Below are 17,264 nucleotides of genomic sequence, written 5' to 3' on the forward strand. Positions count from 1 at the left end.
AAAGGACAGTCTTTGACACCGGCCGGATAGTCACAGGCCGCCCGTCCTGCTGGAGTGACAACGACAGAGGGAGGTGACGCGATGACACCGCTCAGCCCCTGAGCTGGGCTGAGCGGTGTCATTGCGTCACCACCTCCCTCTGTCGTTGTCACTCCAGCAGGACGGGCGGCCTGTGACTATCCGGCCGGTGTCACAGACTGTCCTTTCATCAGAGGACGAATTGTTTTTCTATATGTGAGTGTTTATTACTTTTTTTCAATAAATACCATTGGATTTTACACTATGGGAGCCTTCTTCTGTTTTCCCCACATGATGTTAACATTCCATTGAGGGCCGGGCTTTATCTTCCCCTGGGGATCCATTTGCACCACAGCTTCTGAGGTTCCATTCCGGTTCCATCCTGATTCCTGGGTTGCCCGAAGCAACAAGACTACAATGCCCAGTTAGACCCTCTGTAACGGGGGGTCATGGGGTTCCGGTAAGTGGCCAGGCACTTCATCTATGGTGGTGGACCCACACATCTGGGATTTCATTCAATTGATTAAATTTTTTTGCACATTACTGCACTTTTTTTGGGCTTCTTGTATATGGACTTTTATACTGAATTTTTGTACATGGACTTTTTTTATATATAATTTTTATAATCCATTTTTTATTTCTTATTTAAGGGGAGGTTGTTTTCATTTATCAACCTAATTTGGTGTTGTCACATTATATTATATGTTCACATAAGGTTTATCTTTGCACTTTTGTAATCATACATGTGCTAGTTTTTTTGCTTTAGCGCGAGTCAATTTCTTTTCCCATTCAAATTTGTGTGTTTGTGTCACATATAGGACTCTGCAGCATAGAAGGTCAATATCATTTACTAATTTTCGTTGCGCAGTTTTTCCTTTCTTTTTTCTCATATATCCTCCATAAATGGTCCATGTTTATTAACCACTTAATCCCCGGAAGAATTTATCCCCTTCCTGACCAGAGCGTTTTTTGCGATTCGGCACTGCGTCGCATTAACCGACAATTGCGTGGTCGTGCGACGTTGTACCCAAACAAAATTGACATCTTTTATTTTCAAAATATTTATTAGATTTTTCAAAAATGAAGACATATATCGTACATTCGCTGAGTCATATATGCACATTGGTCATATCACATACAGTTAGACCCCTGTGGGGTAGGTATTACCAAAGGAAGAAGTATCACTATCGAAACACAGACAATAAAAGAAAAAAAATAATAAGTGTGAAGGGTTATGTTCCGGCCTGTGGTTTTAACAGATAAACTGAAGGAACAATACCTGTTACCATAGGAAAGGAGCTAAAGAGAGGATAAATCTCTGGGATAACCAAGGGGCGGCTGTAGGCGGCCACGGGGGTTCCGTCGGCACCCCAAAAGGGAACTCACTGTGACCGGCAAAACCTCCGTTAGCCCCCCCCCTCGCCGCCCTGTAAACATTGCTGAAAAAAAAAAAAAAAAAACAACCAGCTAAAGAACAGCATTATAGTATTAGAGCCCCTTATAGCCGGAACCAACAGGGAATAAGAGTGATACTAAGACCATCTGCCTGTCTTATTCCAACAGGGAATAAGAGTGATACTAAGACCATCGGACTGTCTGTGGTTCGGAACTTTACGACAGCTGAAAAGCGAGAAAGAAAAGAGTGTAGAAAAGAGAGGGGAGGGGGGGAGAAAGAAGAGAGGAAAGGGAGCCAGCCCGCGGGGAGGCGCCCCGCACCCCCGTGGCAATCAGCTGAGTTGTGGTTGCACCCCCGGAATCAGGGAGATGCCAACGAAACTTGCCCAGGGTTCCCAAGTAGCCTCAAACCGGTCCACTGAGTTGTCGAGAATGCTAGCAAGCTTCTCTTGGGCCATGATCCAGGAAATTTTCCGGATCGTCGCCTTAAGGGATACTTTGGGTTTCTTCCAAGCCTTGGCTATTGTGAGCTTAGCGCCCAGGAAAATAAAATGTATGAGTTTGCTGGCAAGCTTCGGGACCCTGGGCAAATTGTCATTCAGGAGAGCCATCGAAGGTGTTTTCGGTATATGGACCTTGGTGATTTTCTTTATCAGGAGGAAGATCTTATTCCAGAATGTCCTCAATCTTGGGCACTCCCAGAATATATGGACCAGTGTGCCCCTAAGTAAACATCCTCTAAAACAACCAGGGTCAGCCGAAGGGAACATCTTGGCTAATCTATCAGGAGGTAGATACCACCTGGTAAAAACCTTAAGACTAGACTCTGTCATGGAAATGTTCTTAATGCCCCTGTATGCCCTGAAAAAGGTGGTCCTCCATTTATCAAGATCCCACTGCATAGACAGGTCTGCCTCCCACGCGAGCATATATGGGGTCTTGGTTGACTGATTGGCTAGTGACTGATATATGACGGAGATGCCTCCCCTCTGCTCAGAAGACCCGCCGCACCATAGTTCGTAAGGCGTGAATGAGTGGGGGACCAATTTTGCCTCCCCGTTGTGGGCCAGGAAGTGGCGGATTTGGTGAAATCTGAATCTCTCCGAGGTAGGCATCTCCAATTTGCTCACACAAAAGGCCAGGGTAATAGGGCCTGAACTCGTATAGAAGTGTCCGATCCGGTACAACCCCTTATCCAACCACCAACGGAATGCTTTGATGTCTAGACCTGGAACGAAGTCCGGGTTATTAAATATGTGAGCAAGTGGGTGGCAACTGGAGATCAAGCTCCGATTGTTTCTTAGAGAGTCCCACAATTTAAAGGATTGAGAAAGAGTTGGTGAGAGAATCGGGGGGCGTTTTCTAGGAGGGACCCACATTAGGAAGTCTAGGGTGTATGATGGTACAGCCTGTCTCTCTATTTGGATCCAATCTGGTTTTTCTGTCTTCGCATACACTATTGAAAACTGGGCGAGTCTAGCCGCTTGATAGTACCAGAACAGTTGAGGGAGACCTAAGCCCCCCTGAGATCTAGACAAGTATAAGGTATTTCGTTGGAGTCTATGCCCCTTGTCTCCCCAGATAAACTGGATGATTTTCCTTTGGAATGTAGTGAGATGGTCTTTTATAATGCTTATCGGGAGGGCCCTGAAAAGGTAGAGAAGTCTAGGCAGTAAGGTCATTTTAATTGCATGAACTCTACCTAGCCAAGAGATCCCTCCCTTAGCCCAATTGCCTAGGTCTGACTCCAGTTTGCGGTAAATGTGAGGGAAGTTGGCCGAATAGAGTAGCTCTGTTTTCGCGGTGAGCCTGATCCCTAGATAGTCAATAAAAGTGTCGCTCCATTTAAACTCAAAGGCATTCTGGAGGGAGGAGACCACTTGTGGTTTGAGGGAAATGTTCAGTGCGGATGATTTGGAGTAGTTTACCTGTAGGCCCGATATCCGTGAGAACTCCTTTAGGAGTTTGCACAGATTTGGTAGGGAAGTGATAGGAGATGTAATGAATAAGAGCATATCATCGGCGAAGAGCCCGCATTTGTGGATTTGTTCGCCACATTTCACCCCAGAAATATTGGGATCCGATCTGACTGCGATTGCGAGGGTTTCAATCGCAATGGCGAAAATTAAGGGGGATAGAGGGCAGCCCTGTCTAGTCCCTCTTGCTATAGATAGAGGTTTGGAGTAATGGCCTTGTAAGCGGATTATTGCTCTAGGGGTGGAGTATAAGGCTTTTAGTGTCCCAAGAAACCTAGGGCCGAATCCCCATTTCTCCAGTAAGGAGAAAAGATAAGGCCACTCGATAGAATCGAAGGCCTTGTGGAGGTCCAGGGAGAGGAGGAAACCTTCCTGTTTCGGTCCCCCTTCCCAATTCGATTGGAGGATGGAAACAATGTCTATTGCTCTTCTAATTTGGTCTGGTCCCTGTCTCCCTGGTATGAAACCAACCTGGTCCTTGTGTATAAATAGATTAATAAAAGATGAGAGGCGGTTGGCCAGGATTTTGGTAAGGATTTTGAGGTCATTATTAATCAGGGAGATCGGCCTGTAATTTTCAACTTCCTCGTGATTTTTGTTGGGTTTGGGGATGACCGAGATAAATGCAGTATTAAGTTGTGTGTCGAGGGGATTTCCTGTTTTAATGGAATTGAAAAATTTAACCAGGTACGGAGCTAGGATTTCTCCATATTGTTTGTAGTAAGGGACCGAGAGGCCATCTGGCCCTGGGGCCGATCCGGGCTTTAAGCCTTTTATAACCGTCCTTACCTCCTCTACTGAAAAGGCTCCTTCCATTAGGTCTCTGCAATCTGTGGAGATCGAGGGGATCTGCAGATTGTCTAGAAAGGCCGTGGTTAAAGGGCCCTTCCCTGATTGTGGGGATTTGTAGAGATTTTCATAGAAGTCATGGAAGGCTGACATTATTTTACTGGGGTTCGCCGTGGGGGGATGACCTGCGATTCTAAGTTTAGGGAAAGAAGAGGAACGGAATCTCGGGGTGAGTTTGGAGGCTAGCATTGAGCCAAATCTGTCCCTTTGGCAATAAAATTTGGCTCCACTCCACCTGATGTGTTTCTCTGCTTTGGCCGTTAAGGTGAGGTTCAGCTCAAGTCTAGTCGCGTCTAACCTTTCTAAAAGGTCCCTATTCGGGTGTTTTTTGTGTTCAGCTTTTAATGTGAGAAAATTGACATCTTTTTTTCCCACAAATAGAGCTTTCTTTTGGCGGTATTTGATCATTTGATCGCCTCTGCGGTTTTTATTTTTTACGCTATAAACAAAAAAAGAGCAACAATTTAAAAAAAAACACAATATTTTGTACTTTGTGCTATAATAAATATCCCCATTTTTTTAAAAAAAAAGCCAATTTTTCTCAGTTCAGGCTGATATGTATTCTTCTACATATTTTTGGTAAAAAAAAAATCTCAATAAGCGTATATTGGTTGTTTTGCGCAAAAGTTATAGTGTCGGACACATTGGACAATTTTGACACATTTTTTGAACCATTGGCATTAATACAGTGATCAGTGCAATTAAAAATGCATTGATTACTGTAAAAATGTCACTGGCAGTAAAGGGGTTGACACTAGCGGCGAAGGGGTTAACTGTGTTCCCTGGGAGCTGATTCTAACTGAAGGGGGAGGGGACTAATTAGAGGAAGTGACGGATCGTGGTTCCTAGCTAATAGGAACACACGATCTGTCACTCCTGTCAGAACAGAACAGGAAAGTGTGTGTTTACACACACTCGTCCCTGTTCTGTGTCCCCTGGTCACGATCGCTCGTGGCCAGCATCGGCCACGAGCATCGGCACCCCTGCTGTGTAGCGGGCATGCAACTGCTATCCAGACCCCACGAGCCTACGTATAGCTATGTGGTTTCGTGCAGGGGAGCCAACCTGCCGAAGTACAACTGCGGCGGCTGGTCTGGAAGTGGTTAAAAAATAAAATGTCCTTGTTCACAGTTATGACTGTAAATTCAAAGCTTTACCAGCATATCGCCACATTAATATATATATATATATATATATATATATATATATATATATATATATATTCCCAACATTTAGATCATAAACAGAGGTCTCAGTTGAAAATGTATATGTGCCACACCAACAGACATAGACAGAAGGTGCCATGGTAAGATGTGGTCTTAATTTAATCTTTGGGTGTGCTTTACCATACAACAAGTTCTGGGCATATGAGTCATAGAATGTCTTTTTAGGCATGCTTTCTTATGTCTAGGTGTTTGGTTTTGGGTCAAAATTCTGTTAAAAAGAGCCTTGCTCCACTGTTTTACCGAAATTGTTGCATTTTTTGAGGCAGGCTGCTAAAGCACAACAACATGATTCCTTTGTTAATTTTCCAGAGAAGTGTTCTAAAACATTTCCTCATGTTTCATTAACAGTTCCAAACATATGTAGCTAATTAACATCACTAGTCACTAATTACCCCATTATGCATTTGTAGTATTTGCAAAAACATGTACTGTTGGTCAGTCTATTGCTTTAATGTATAGCCGTGCTACAGAATGTAGATAGAAGGTTTCAAGGCTGCAGATAACAATCACATAGTGCTGTTTCTAGGCATAGTTACATTAAGTAGCTACCCAGAATTCAGCTTGAGGAATGCAGCTTGAGTGGACTGAAAAATAGCAACCTTTAACCTAAAAAGCCTTGCAATATTGCACTTAATTATTTTCTGAAATGTACGCTGTGTGTTCATTTGACTCACTATACTTTGCCAAGTGTTCTCCTTTTTTACCCCACATATCAACTTGCACGGTTGCTTCTACTGCAAACTTCCAGCCAAAAATTATGTAAAATGTATGTGTGAACATATTGTGATATATTAGCCACTGGCTTCTGCAAACTGTAAAGCAAAACAGGGTGTCTAAGCAGAGATGCCAGGTGGACACCTGATAAATAAAAGTGCATTTTAAGCATATATATACTTTCCAGTCACTCAGGGCCTTCTGTGACCAGCCCACACTGAGCTGCAAAAGTATTTTCATGGGAGAGAAACAGCTATATGTTCTGGTGTATGCATTTTGCGAAAAATAAAGAACTAAGGGTACCTATGTTGGGTTTAGGGTATAGGGTACAAGGGTATACAAAACTATACTAAAACATGTTAATGGTAGTAGAGGTGTAGTTGTATTTTTCTAGTAGTAGCATGGGCAGGAACAACTGATGTCCATTCTAGGAACCAAAATGGCCAAAAATGGCTTTGTATAAGGGCCCCAGATGTTAAATTACTCATATATCTTTTTAAAGTTTTGTATTCCTTACTGGTAGTTTTTTATGTGTTTCAAAACATCGTTATCATTATTGTCATTATTGACAGTGGCAAGCCGAATGTGTCCTATCACGAAAAATACTCCTGAAAGTTTTTGTACAAATAAACTTACATTGCAAGTTGTCCTACACTTGTCATACAAAAGCATTTGTTCTCATATGACAGTAGCATTTCAGTGTTAAATTTACTGTAGATCTGTTTCCCTAAGCACCAAAAATGATTACATTTTGAGTAAAAAAAACGTGATCAGTTTATTTATGAAGCCAGCCTATAATTCATATTTACTGGCCCTTTATGACTAATAGAAAATAACATTCATGCCCTGTAGCTATTCACCGCAGGCAGTAGTTCCTTCTGTCCCAATTACAGACTGTCACTGAAAGCTAACTTCTTACCTTGCTCTCCAGCAGGTCAACATTCTGTCTCAGTTCATTTCTCGACTTTTCAGATATTGCATGCTTTGCTGTTAAAGCAATGATTTCTTCCTGTGGGAAATGTTAAACAACAGTGCTTCGTGTCAAGCTATACACTTAAGTAATGTGTGAAGGGTAAACAGGGAAAATTTTCCATTTACCAGGCTGTGCTACTTACCTCCTTTGCCCGAAACGTTGCTTCATCTACATTGACTGTCAGCGAGGGACGAATGTGAGACATGATTTGCCACCACAGCCACTCTCGGATGCAATAGAATTTTCTGATATTCTTCTGTATACATTTGAGAGCAACCATCTGAATCTAAACAGAGAAGATGAAAAAGCATAAAAACAGAAAACACACATTACTCTTGAATATTGTACAATCTAATTGCCACTTTCCAGCTTTATAACACATCCTGAGTTTCTGACATCTTCAGCCAACTTTATTTTTATACAGATAGCAATAATAGAAAAATCTACTGTCTAACTCATATTTGCTCATACCATGTGCCAGCAGCAGTCTCCCTAAGTACTTTAGCAAAATAGTTTCAATTCCTTCCCTTATTTAAAGATGAATTTTAGGCATGGTATATGGCAGTTACATTAGTCCAGCTTGCATCATTGTAACTATGTATGAACCATACCTGGTCAATGCCCCTGGAAGCTGGAAATAACTGAAGAAGACTCAGCTACTCCAGTGATCTCCACTTGCTTACGGGTCCCTTATCGAGTGACTGTCCCTGAACAGAGAAGGTCAACTGCTCCGTACAGGTACCATTCAGAGAATGATTTGCATCTCCTAAATTAACGCAAAGCATTCTCTGATTGTAGGTTGAGAGGTGAGGTGGTGACATCATGCTCCACACTTTATCCAATCAGGAAATGCTGTACATTCATTCAGGAAATGCAAAGCATTCTCTGAATGGCACCCGTGCCAAGGAGCCAACCCCCTGTGTTCAGAACGAGCAGAGCAGCCACTCAGCACGTGATCTGGAAGCATCAGCCAGGTATCGTATATACATAGTTACATGGGTCCAAGCTGGGAGTATGAAGACTGTCATGCCTGCAGCAGCCCCCGATATATGGCTGAATCACAAAACCACTGTGACAGGAAAAATTTTGGCATGTCCTTATAATGCTGAGCCTTGCTCTCTTGTGCATTCCTTTTGGCCAGAAAGACAGCCCATCACAGAAATGTGAGGCAGTGGTACCTAGCAGTGAGCAGAATGTTGGCAACAACCTGGCCTTAATTTTAATCTTTGATGAACTAGGAAAGTGATTGTCATAATTTTTTATAGACTATATAGCTTGTTTTATTTCACTTTCTTTTGTACCTTATGGGTGCTCTGTATATGTCAGAGCTTTGTCTGTCAATAAGACCTTGCATTTGGCCATATTTGCAGACTTTTTTTAAATTCCCTTTCAAAGTGAACTGCTTGTTTGGCACCTTTAGTACCTTTAGTAAATCAACCCCAAAATATTATAGGGCTCAGTTTCAAGTAATCTGTGTCGGCAGGACCTGAAAACTCTGTGCAACTTTTCTCCCTTCCATGTGCTTCTAAGCATTACTGCAGAATACTGTCACATGATAATATGGTATGATACGTTTCTCCCATTGGGAAAGAACACATCTTTGAGGAGGGTCTTGCATGTTCAAAGAATTAGTGATTGGTGCTCCCAATGTAGCAGAATGTTGGCAACAACCTGGCCTTAATTTTAATCTTTGATGAACTAGGAAAGTGATTGTCATAATTTTTTATAGACTATATAGCTTGTTTTATTTCACTTTCTTTTGTACCTTATGGGTGCTCTGTATATTTATAACAATAATCTAGGATTGTTATTATAGTTAAAGGGTGGGATAAAATAAGTGCATGCACAAAGCCAAGAAATCATTATTTAGGTATCTGTACATACAGTAAATGTATTCCATTTTTGTTTTGTGTTCTTATTCAAAACAGGAAGTAGGAGGAAATCCCTCCAAAATGAGGGCCTCCCATGGTGTCACCAGAACTAGATCTGACAGGTTTTCTAATCCCTCTCCACTCTATCCAAAAGAAAAAAATAAAATGCCTTTAGCCTCGGTTCACACTGGGACGACTTGTCAGGCGACCTAGTCGCCTGACAAGTAGCGTCCTGTTCTGTGCAATGGAACCGTTCTAATTGGAGCGACGCAAGTCGCTCAGACTTAGAAAAGGGTTCCTGTACGACTTTGAGGGCGACTTGCATTGACTTCTATACAGAAGTCGTTTTGCAAGTCGCCGCTGAGTCGTGTCCTGGGTCGCCTGAGGCAGTCGCGCTGCAAGTCGTGCTGCCTCAGTGTGAACTGACCCTTAGCGACGCTTTAATATTATCATACTGTACATTTTAATGAGTTTGACGTAAAAAGAAAATTATGCCTTTGTGAACATTTTTTTTTTCAGTTAAATTTGCAAAATATATTATAATGCCATAAGGATGCACCATAAAGCTCTTTCAAAAAGCACATTTCAAACATAGTTTATCTGATTCCCTTTTATAATAATGATGTAATTTGGATGACAATGCCAAAGACTATGTTTGACCTGCATTGTGTTTCTTTGGACAAAGCAGGCTCTACTGAGATGCACTTTAATTGCAAATTGCAGCACAAGACTGCATTTGACCGGCTTTGCATGCATTTGAATGCATAGCTTTGATCAATGTTACTCACATATGTAACAATGCCCATGTACATAAATCCTAAAAGAAGCAAGGTTTAACCTCTTTAGAACCGCCTGCCCACATTGTACAGTGGACAGGTGGCTCCTACAGGCACAGGCTCTTCCTACATTTTGGCCTACATTTTTGAAGACATTTGATTTTTCAAATTTTCTATTGAATATGTTTTAAACAGCAGAAAGTAAAAAAATATTGTTTTTTTCAAAATTGTTGTTTTTTTTGTTTATATAATACAAAATAAAAAAACTCATTGGTGATCAAACACCACCAAAAGAAAGCTCTTTTTGTGTTAAAAAAAATTCTATAAATTTTGTTTGGGTAAAGTGTTGCATGACCATGCAATTACCAGTTAAAATAGTGCAGTACTAAATAGCATAAAATGGCCTGGTTATGAAGGGGGTAAAATCTTCCAGAGCTGAAGTGGTTTGGTATAAAAAAAAAGTTGGGTTTTGTGTTTGAGAACATGATTTCTAATTACTGGTCTGACAATGTCTTTTTTCTATGACAATGAAGGCAAAAATCCAATTGCCAGCTAGCAGAACTGTTCATTTTTACAAAAAGCTAAATGAAATAACTTGCCAAGGCAGCTCATTATCAACTAGAATGTGAAGTACATGACATTGCTTGCAATTTACATTAGCCTTCACCTCATCCAAATTAATGAATTACAGCACTTTTTCAGTCAAGAGAGGCATGTTGCTAAATTAAGTATAGTTAAATAGGAGGTAGAGGTATGAGTACTATAACATTTCCAGACCTATTTCCATTGGATCTTCCACATAAGATGGGAGAAGGCCTGTTCTGGAACCACAGGAGAAAACAGAGACCTGTGGGGCTTCTTTCCTTGATATTTAGTATACGTGTCAGACACAATTTTGCTTTTTTGCAACTGCTCACAAATTTTAAGGGTTCAAGTGAGGGGCAATACTATGTAGAGGTATGGTTATGACTATAGATGGCACAACTCACTTCTTTAACAGCATTAACATGAAGTTCCAGCAAACCATCAATGTTATCTATAATTCTGTATACACTGTTCCTAAAATGCCCTGCCCATTGAAATCAATGGGCAGCGCCGCCGAAGCACCCGCAAAGCAATTCGGCAGTGGCGATTTGCAGGCGCTATTAACCCCTTCATCGGCTGCTAGAGGGGGTTAAAAGCGCCCCACTAGCGGACGCAAAGTGCCATTAAAACTACGGTAAAGCGCCGCTATTTTTACCGTCGACGCCCCCCCCCCCCGCCCCAGTGTGAAAGTGCCCTAATTATGAAATAGAGATGATCAGGGGAGAACATGTCTCCGCACACAGAGAATCTGTCATTGACTTACACAGAAACGGCCAGTTTATGAAGGTGAGATCTCAGCACTTTACTGGCAATCTCTGTCAGAATTCTCCCTCCCAGATTCACCAGCTCGGAGGTGGTGAATCGGGGAGAGAAGAGAGAATCCCGGAGGAACTGAGGAAGAAGATTATTAACTTCCTCCTTCCTCAATCAGACCCCCCCAAGACAGTAAACTTCCCCCTGCCATGTTTATGTGTGTATATATATATATATATATATATATATATATGTGTGTGTATATGTATATATATATATATATATATATATATATATATATATATATATACACACACACACATATATATATATATATATATATATATATATATATATATATATATATATATATATATATGTATATATATATATATATATATATATATATATATATATATATATATATATATATATATATACAGTATATACACAGTATCTCACAAAATGGAGTACACCCCTCACATTTTTGTAAATATTTTATTATATCTTTTCAATAATGACACTTTGCTATAATGTAAAGTAATGAGTGTATAGCTGGTATAACAGTGTAAATTTGCTGTCCCTCAAAATAAATCAACACACAGCCATTAATGTCTAAACCGCTGGCAACAAAAGTGAGTACACCCCTAAGTGAAAATGTCCAAATTGAGCCCAATTAGCCATTTTCCCTCCCCGGTGTCATGTGACTCATTAGTGTTACAAGGTCCCAGGTGTGAATGGGGAGCAGGTGTGTTAAATTTGGTGTTATCACTCTCACTCTCTCATACTGGTCACTGGACGTTCAACATGGCACCCCATGGCAAAGAACTATCTGAGGATCTGAAAAAAGAATTGCTGCTCTAAATAAAGATGGCCTAGGCTATAAGAAGATTGCCAAGACCCTGAAACTAAGCTACAGCCGGTGGCCAAAACCATACAGCGTTTTAACAGGACAGGTTCCACTCAGAATAGGCCTCGCCATGGTCGACCAAAGAAGTTGAGTGCACATGCTCAGCTTCATATCCAGAGGTTGTTTTCGGAAATAGACATATGAGTGCTGCCAGCATTGCTGCAGAGGTTGAAGGGGTGAAGGGTCAGCCTGTCGGTGCTCAGACCATACGCTGCACACTGATCAAATTGGTCTGCATCCCAGAAGGAAGCCTCTTCTAAAGATGATGCATAAGAAAGCCCGCAAACAGTTTGCTGAAGACAAGCAGACTAAGGACATGGATTACTGGATTACATGTCCTGTGGTCTGATGAGACCAATATAAATGTATTTTGTTCAGATGGTGTCAAGCATGTGGGGCGACAACCAGGTGAGGAGTACAAAGACAAGTGTGTCTTGCCTACAGTCAAGTATGGTGGTGGGAGTGTCATGGTCTGGGGTTGCATGAGTGCTGCCGGCACTGGGGAGCTGCAGTTCATTGAGGGATCCATAAATGTCAACATGTACTGTGACATACTGAAGCAGAGCATGATCCCCTCCTTTTGGAGTCTGGGCCGCAGGTCAGTATTCCAACATGATAACGACCCCAAACACACCTCCAAGATGACCACTGCCTTGCTAAAGAAGCTGAGGGTAAAGGTGATGGACTGGCCAAGCATGTGTCCAGACCTAAACCCTATTGATCATCTGTGGGGCATCCTCAAATGTAAGGTGGAGGAGCGCAAGGTCTCTAACATCCACCAGCTCCGTGATGTTTTCATGGAGGAGTGTAAGAGGACTCCAGTGGCAACCTGTGAAGCTCTGGTGAACTCCATGCCCAAGAGGGTTAAGGCAGTGCTGTAAAATAATGGTGGCCACACAAAATATTGACACTTTGGGCCCCATTTAGACATTTTCACTGAGGGGACAGAAAATGTACACTGTTATACAAGCTGTACACTCACTACTTTACATTGTAGCAATGTGTAATTTCTTCCGTGTTGTCACATGAAAAGATATAATAAAATATTTACAAAAATGTGAGCGGTGTACTCGCTTTTGTGAGATACTATATATATTGTGTAGAGGGACTAATAATTTTATTAACATAAGGTGGGCGGTCTCCTCTGAGAATGTCCGTGTACTGAGCAGTGATAATTTACCACTGCTTGAAAATTAACACCAGAGTGTTTCAGTGAATTTCTGGTACTGTAATTTAATGATATGTCTTGCGAGACCGCTTCATTTCTCAAATGGAGAAGCTATCTACACCGCTTCATAAACTGGCATTTAGCAGGTTGGAGGATGCAGGTGCACAAGGGCAGATTCATTTAATGACAGTGATTCTCACAAAAACTATTGGACCCCAGTGTACATATAAGTATAGGAAACACCTGATACTAGGTGGTATACAGGCACAAAAAGCCATTAGACCACACCACAGGAGAAATACAGACACAAAAACGACTTCATATACTGCAAGCTGGCTACAAGTTAGGAAGACTGTGTGGTCATCCTGCCAGCCAATAAATATATTACTGAAAACCTTTCAATGCCACCACCTACAGTACATAAACTATGCAAATATGACTGCAAAAAAAAAAAAATGACAAGTAAATGAGACTAGGAGGAAAAATGGGCATCCTACTTATTCTTGCCCAACATATTCCTTGATATTATATATTGCTATGCCTAATTAATAACGTAGAAAATATTTTTTTATTTTCAGAAGGTTTTCTAGTAGTATTACCATTTTTTATGCTGAATGGCAAACTATTAGATGGCCATGGTGCATTGCCAAGCAAGATAATATTTGAACTACAAAATGCACAACAAATGTAGTATTTAAGATTTCCTACAATACTCAGTTTTTCCATTTTAGTATTTAGCATACATAAAGTAACACTATATCATGTTCTTACCCTTAGTTTCTTGAACCGTTGTCGACAAAGAAACCCTCTGCTTGCTGCTTGAAAAAGGATCATGTTTTGGGAGATCATCTTCTCTCGCTGCTTCTCCAGCCTTGATAACACACCAGCTTTCATGAAAACCTGCAGAGAATAATATAAGGTCAGCAGATATATCAGAAACAAATCAATACTACATCACCTGGTGAAAACTGGAGACATGGAAAGAGCCATGTTTCTAATCTTAAAGTATGGTGTCAGAACAAACACCAAAAGCAAACTGCTAATAGTTGCTAATAGAAATAAATAAAATCGGATACATTTATATTAGCATAAACCTTATCTTCAGTATCATTTTTTTTGTTGATCCACCATAGAATTGTGTTAATATTGATCGATATAAGTATATTGATAAGAAATACTACTTATTGATAGAGATGGCTAGTGTTGCATTTATGTGTGCTTAAAGAGGAAGTAAACTCCTCTGTTTTGCTTAAACCTATGATAAGGCTTACCTATAGGTACTGTAAATATCTCCTAAATTTGCACCGTTTAGGAGATATTTACTGTATACTGCGCCGATTAGGCCATCGGCACATGCGTTCTGAAGAAACGGCCGTCCCCTGTTGTTTCTTCTGGGCCTGTGTCGTGACCAGCAGCTCCCATGCGCGGGAGTGTCGTCATCGCGGCTCTGGCAAATCACAGTGGCAGAGACCGCGAACCAGAAAGAAACATCAGGGAAGATGTCAGCCGTGTCAGCGGTGTGCGGGCACCGCTGCAAGGCTTCGTTCTAAGGCAAGTATTTCATAATGAGCTAGTATTTTTTGTGATTCTGCACTGCGTCGATTTAGCTGACAAGTGCGACGTTGTACCCATACAAAATTAACGTCCTTTTTTTCCAACAAATAGAGCTTTCTTTTGGTGGTATTTGATCACCTCTGTGGCTTTTATTTTTTGCACTATAAATTTAAAAAAAAAAACGACAATTTTGAAAAAAAAGCAATATTTTTTACTTTTTGCTATAATAAATATCCCCAAAAAATATATAAAAAAACAAAACTTCTTCCACAGTTTAGGCCGATATGTATTCTTCTACATATTTTTGTTAAAAAAAAAAAAAAAAAAAATCGCAATAAGTGTACATTGATTGGTTTGTGCAAAAGTTATAGCGTCTACTAAATAGGGGATAGATTTATGGACTTTTTATTTTTTTTTTTTACTAGTAATGGCGGTGATCTGCGATTTTTATCGTGACTGTGACATTGCGGCGGACAGATCAGACACTTTTGACACTATTTTAGGATCATCAACACTCAATCAGAGCTAAAAATAGCCACTGATTACTGTATAAATGTCAATGGCAGGGAAGGGGTTAAACACTAGGGGGTGATCAAGGGGTTAATTGTGTTACCTTAGTGTGTTCTAACTGTGGGAGGGGTGGGCTTACTACAACTTGACAGATCACTGCTCCCAATGACAGAGAGCAGTAGATCCTTGTCATGTTGCTAGGCAGAACAGGGAAATGCCTTGTTTACGCCAGCGAACATCCTGTTTGCAGGACCCACGGGCATGCTCCCGCGATGCGCCTTCTAGGTGGTAATTTTAAATTCCTGCCGATGTAAATCGCTGTGCGCCGGTCAGCATGTGGTTAAGGTGGTTGTAAACCCAGATATCAAAAATTAAACTGTACATTTTAACTAAATCAGCAAAGCAGCACAACTAATTTGTGCACAGTCTGACAGGGATCTAAGCACCCTGTCATCTGTAATCCTCCCCACTTAGTTACTGGAAAAAATTTTGAAACATGCAGAAAATATGTGTCATCATTAGGGATGAGCCGAACACCCCCTGGTTCGGTTCGCGGCAGAACATGCGAACAGACCAAAAATCTGTGCGAACACGCGAACCCCATTAAAGTCTATGAGACTCGAATGTGAAAAATCAAAAGTGCTAATTTTAAAGGCTAATATGCAAGTTATTGTCCTAAAATGTGTTTGGGGACCCGGGTCCTGCCCCAGGGGACATGTATCAATGCAAAAAAAGTTTTAAAAATGTCTGTTTTTTTGGGAGCAGTGATTTTCATAATGTTTAAAGTGAAACAATAAAAGTGCAATATTCCTTTAAATATCTAACTGGGGGTGTCTATAGTATGCCTGTAAAATGACAATTCTAAAGGAAAAAAGTCACTTAAAACTGCTTGCGGCTGTAATGTAATGTTGCCCCCCCCCTCAGCCCATTACCAGGCCCTTTGGGTCTGGTATGGATATTAAGGTGAACCCTGCACCCAAATTAAAAAAAAAAAGGCATGGGGCCCCCAGGCCCTATACTGTATACTCTGAACAACAGCAGTAAACAGGCGGTCTCCCGGGTTACAAACAAGATAGGGACTGTAGGCTTGTTCTTAAGTTGAATCTGTTTGTAATTTGGAACAGGTACATTTTGTAAGTGTAGCTCCAGCCAAAAAATCTATTTTTAAGCTTTTTGGATAACATAGGGAAGGGTTATTGTCACCCTTGTAACATTTGTTTTGCTGTCTGTGCCTCTGTTCAGAAGATTTCACCTCACTTTCTGTCCCAATGACAATTGGATTTTGAAAATTTTCGGTTATTAGGGAAACAAGTATTGGTGATAAAGCATCAATGGGGAGACACCTTTTTCCCATATTAACTCTTACAGGAGAGAATTTCCCTTCCTAGGGGTAGATTTAGTCTCACTTCCCGTTGTCTCCCTCCGTTTGTAAGTAGGAGTCATTTGTAAGTCGGATGTTTGAAAATAGGGGGCCGCCTGTATATACTATACGGCCTGCCCTATACACTCTGTGGAAAATTGGGCCTTAGGTGTTGGTGGTACCAGAACACTGTAAGCCCTCACAGTTATTTTTGGTGGGCGCTGGAACGGGCCCTGCTGTGAAATATTAGATCAAAAATTGTAATTACATGCCCCTGTTAAACAGGGGCAGAAAAATTGGGCCATAGGCAGTGGTGGTGGTGGCACAACACTGTAAAGCCTCACAGATACTTTTGTTGAGCACAGGAATAGGCCCTGCTGTGAAATATTAGATCAAAAATTGTAATCACGTGCCCCTGTTAAACGGGGCAGAAAAATTGGGCCTTAGGCGGTGGTGGTGGCGGTGACACAACACTGTAAAGCCTCACAGATAATTTTGTTGAGTGGAGGAACAGGCCCTGCTGTGAAATATTAGATCAAAAATTGTAATTATGCGCCCCGGTTAAACAGAGGCAGAAAAAATGGGCCTTAGGCAGTGGTGGTGGTGCCACAACACTGAAACCCCTC

General features: G+C 41.1%; 1 protein-coding gene across 3 annotated transcripts in view; it reads right to left on the bottom strand.

Annotated features, from left to right (window-relative positions):
• Window positions 1–17,264, bottom strand: part of MYO18B (myosin XVIIIB) — an 885,307-nt gene that overhangs the window by 455,914 nt on the left and 412,129 nt on the right. For all 3 annotated transcript variants that reach the window (XM_073629436.1, XM_073629428.1, XM_073629423.1), the window contains 3 exons: window positions 13,986–14,114; window positions 7,294–7,437; window positions 7,098–7,187 (listed from right to left, as the gene is read on the bottom strand). In XM_073629436.1, the coding sequence (XP_073485537.1) occupies window positions 7,098–7,187; window positions 7,294–7,437; window positions 13,986–14,114 (363 nt within the window). The remainder of the gene's footprint in view (window positions 1–7,097; window positions 7,188–7,293; window positions 7,438–13,985; window positions 14,115–17,264) is intronic.

This window comes from Aquarana catesbeiana, linkage group LG01, assembly GCF_042186555.1.
Source record: "Aquarana catesbeiana isolate 2022-GZ linkage group LG01, ASM4218655v1, whole genome shotgun sequence".
In the NCBI taxonomy this organism is placed as follows: domain Eukaryota; kingdom Metazoa; phylum Chordata; class Amphibia; order Anura; family Ranidae; genus Aquarana; species Aquarana catesbeiana.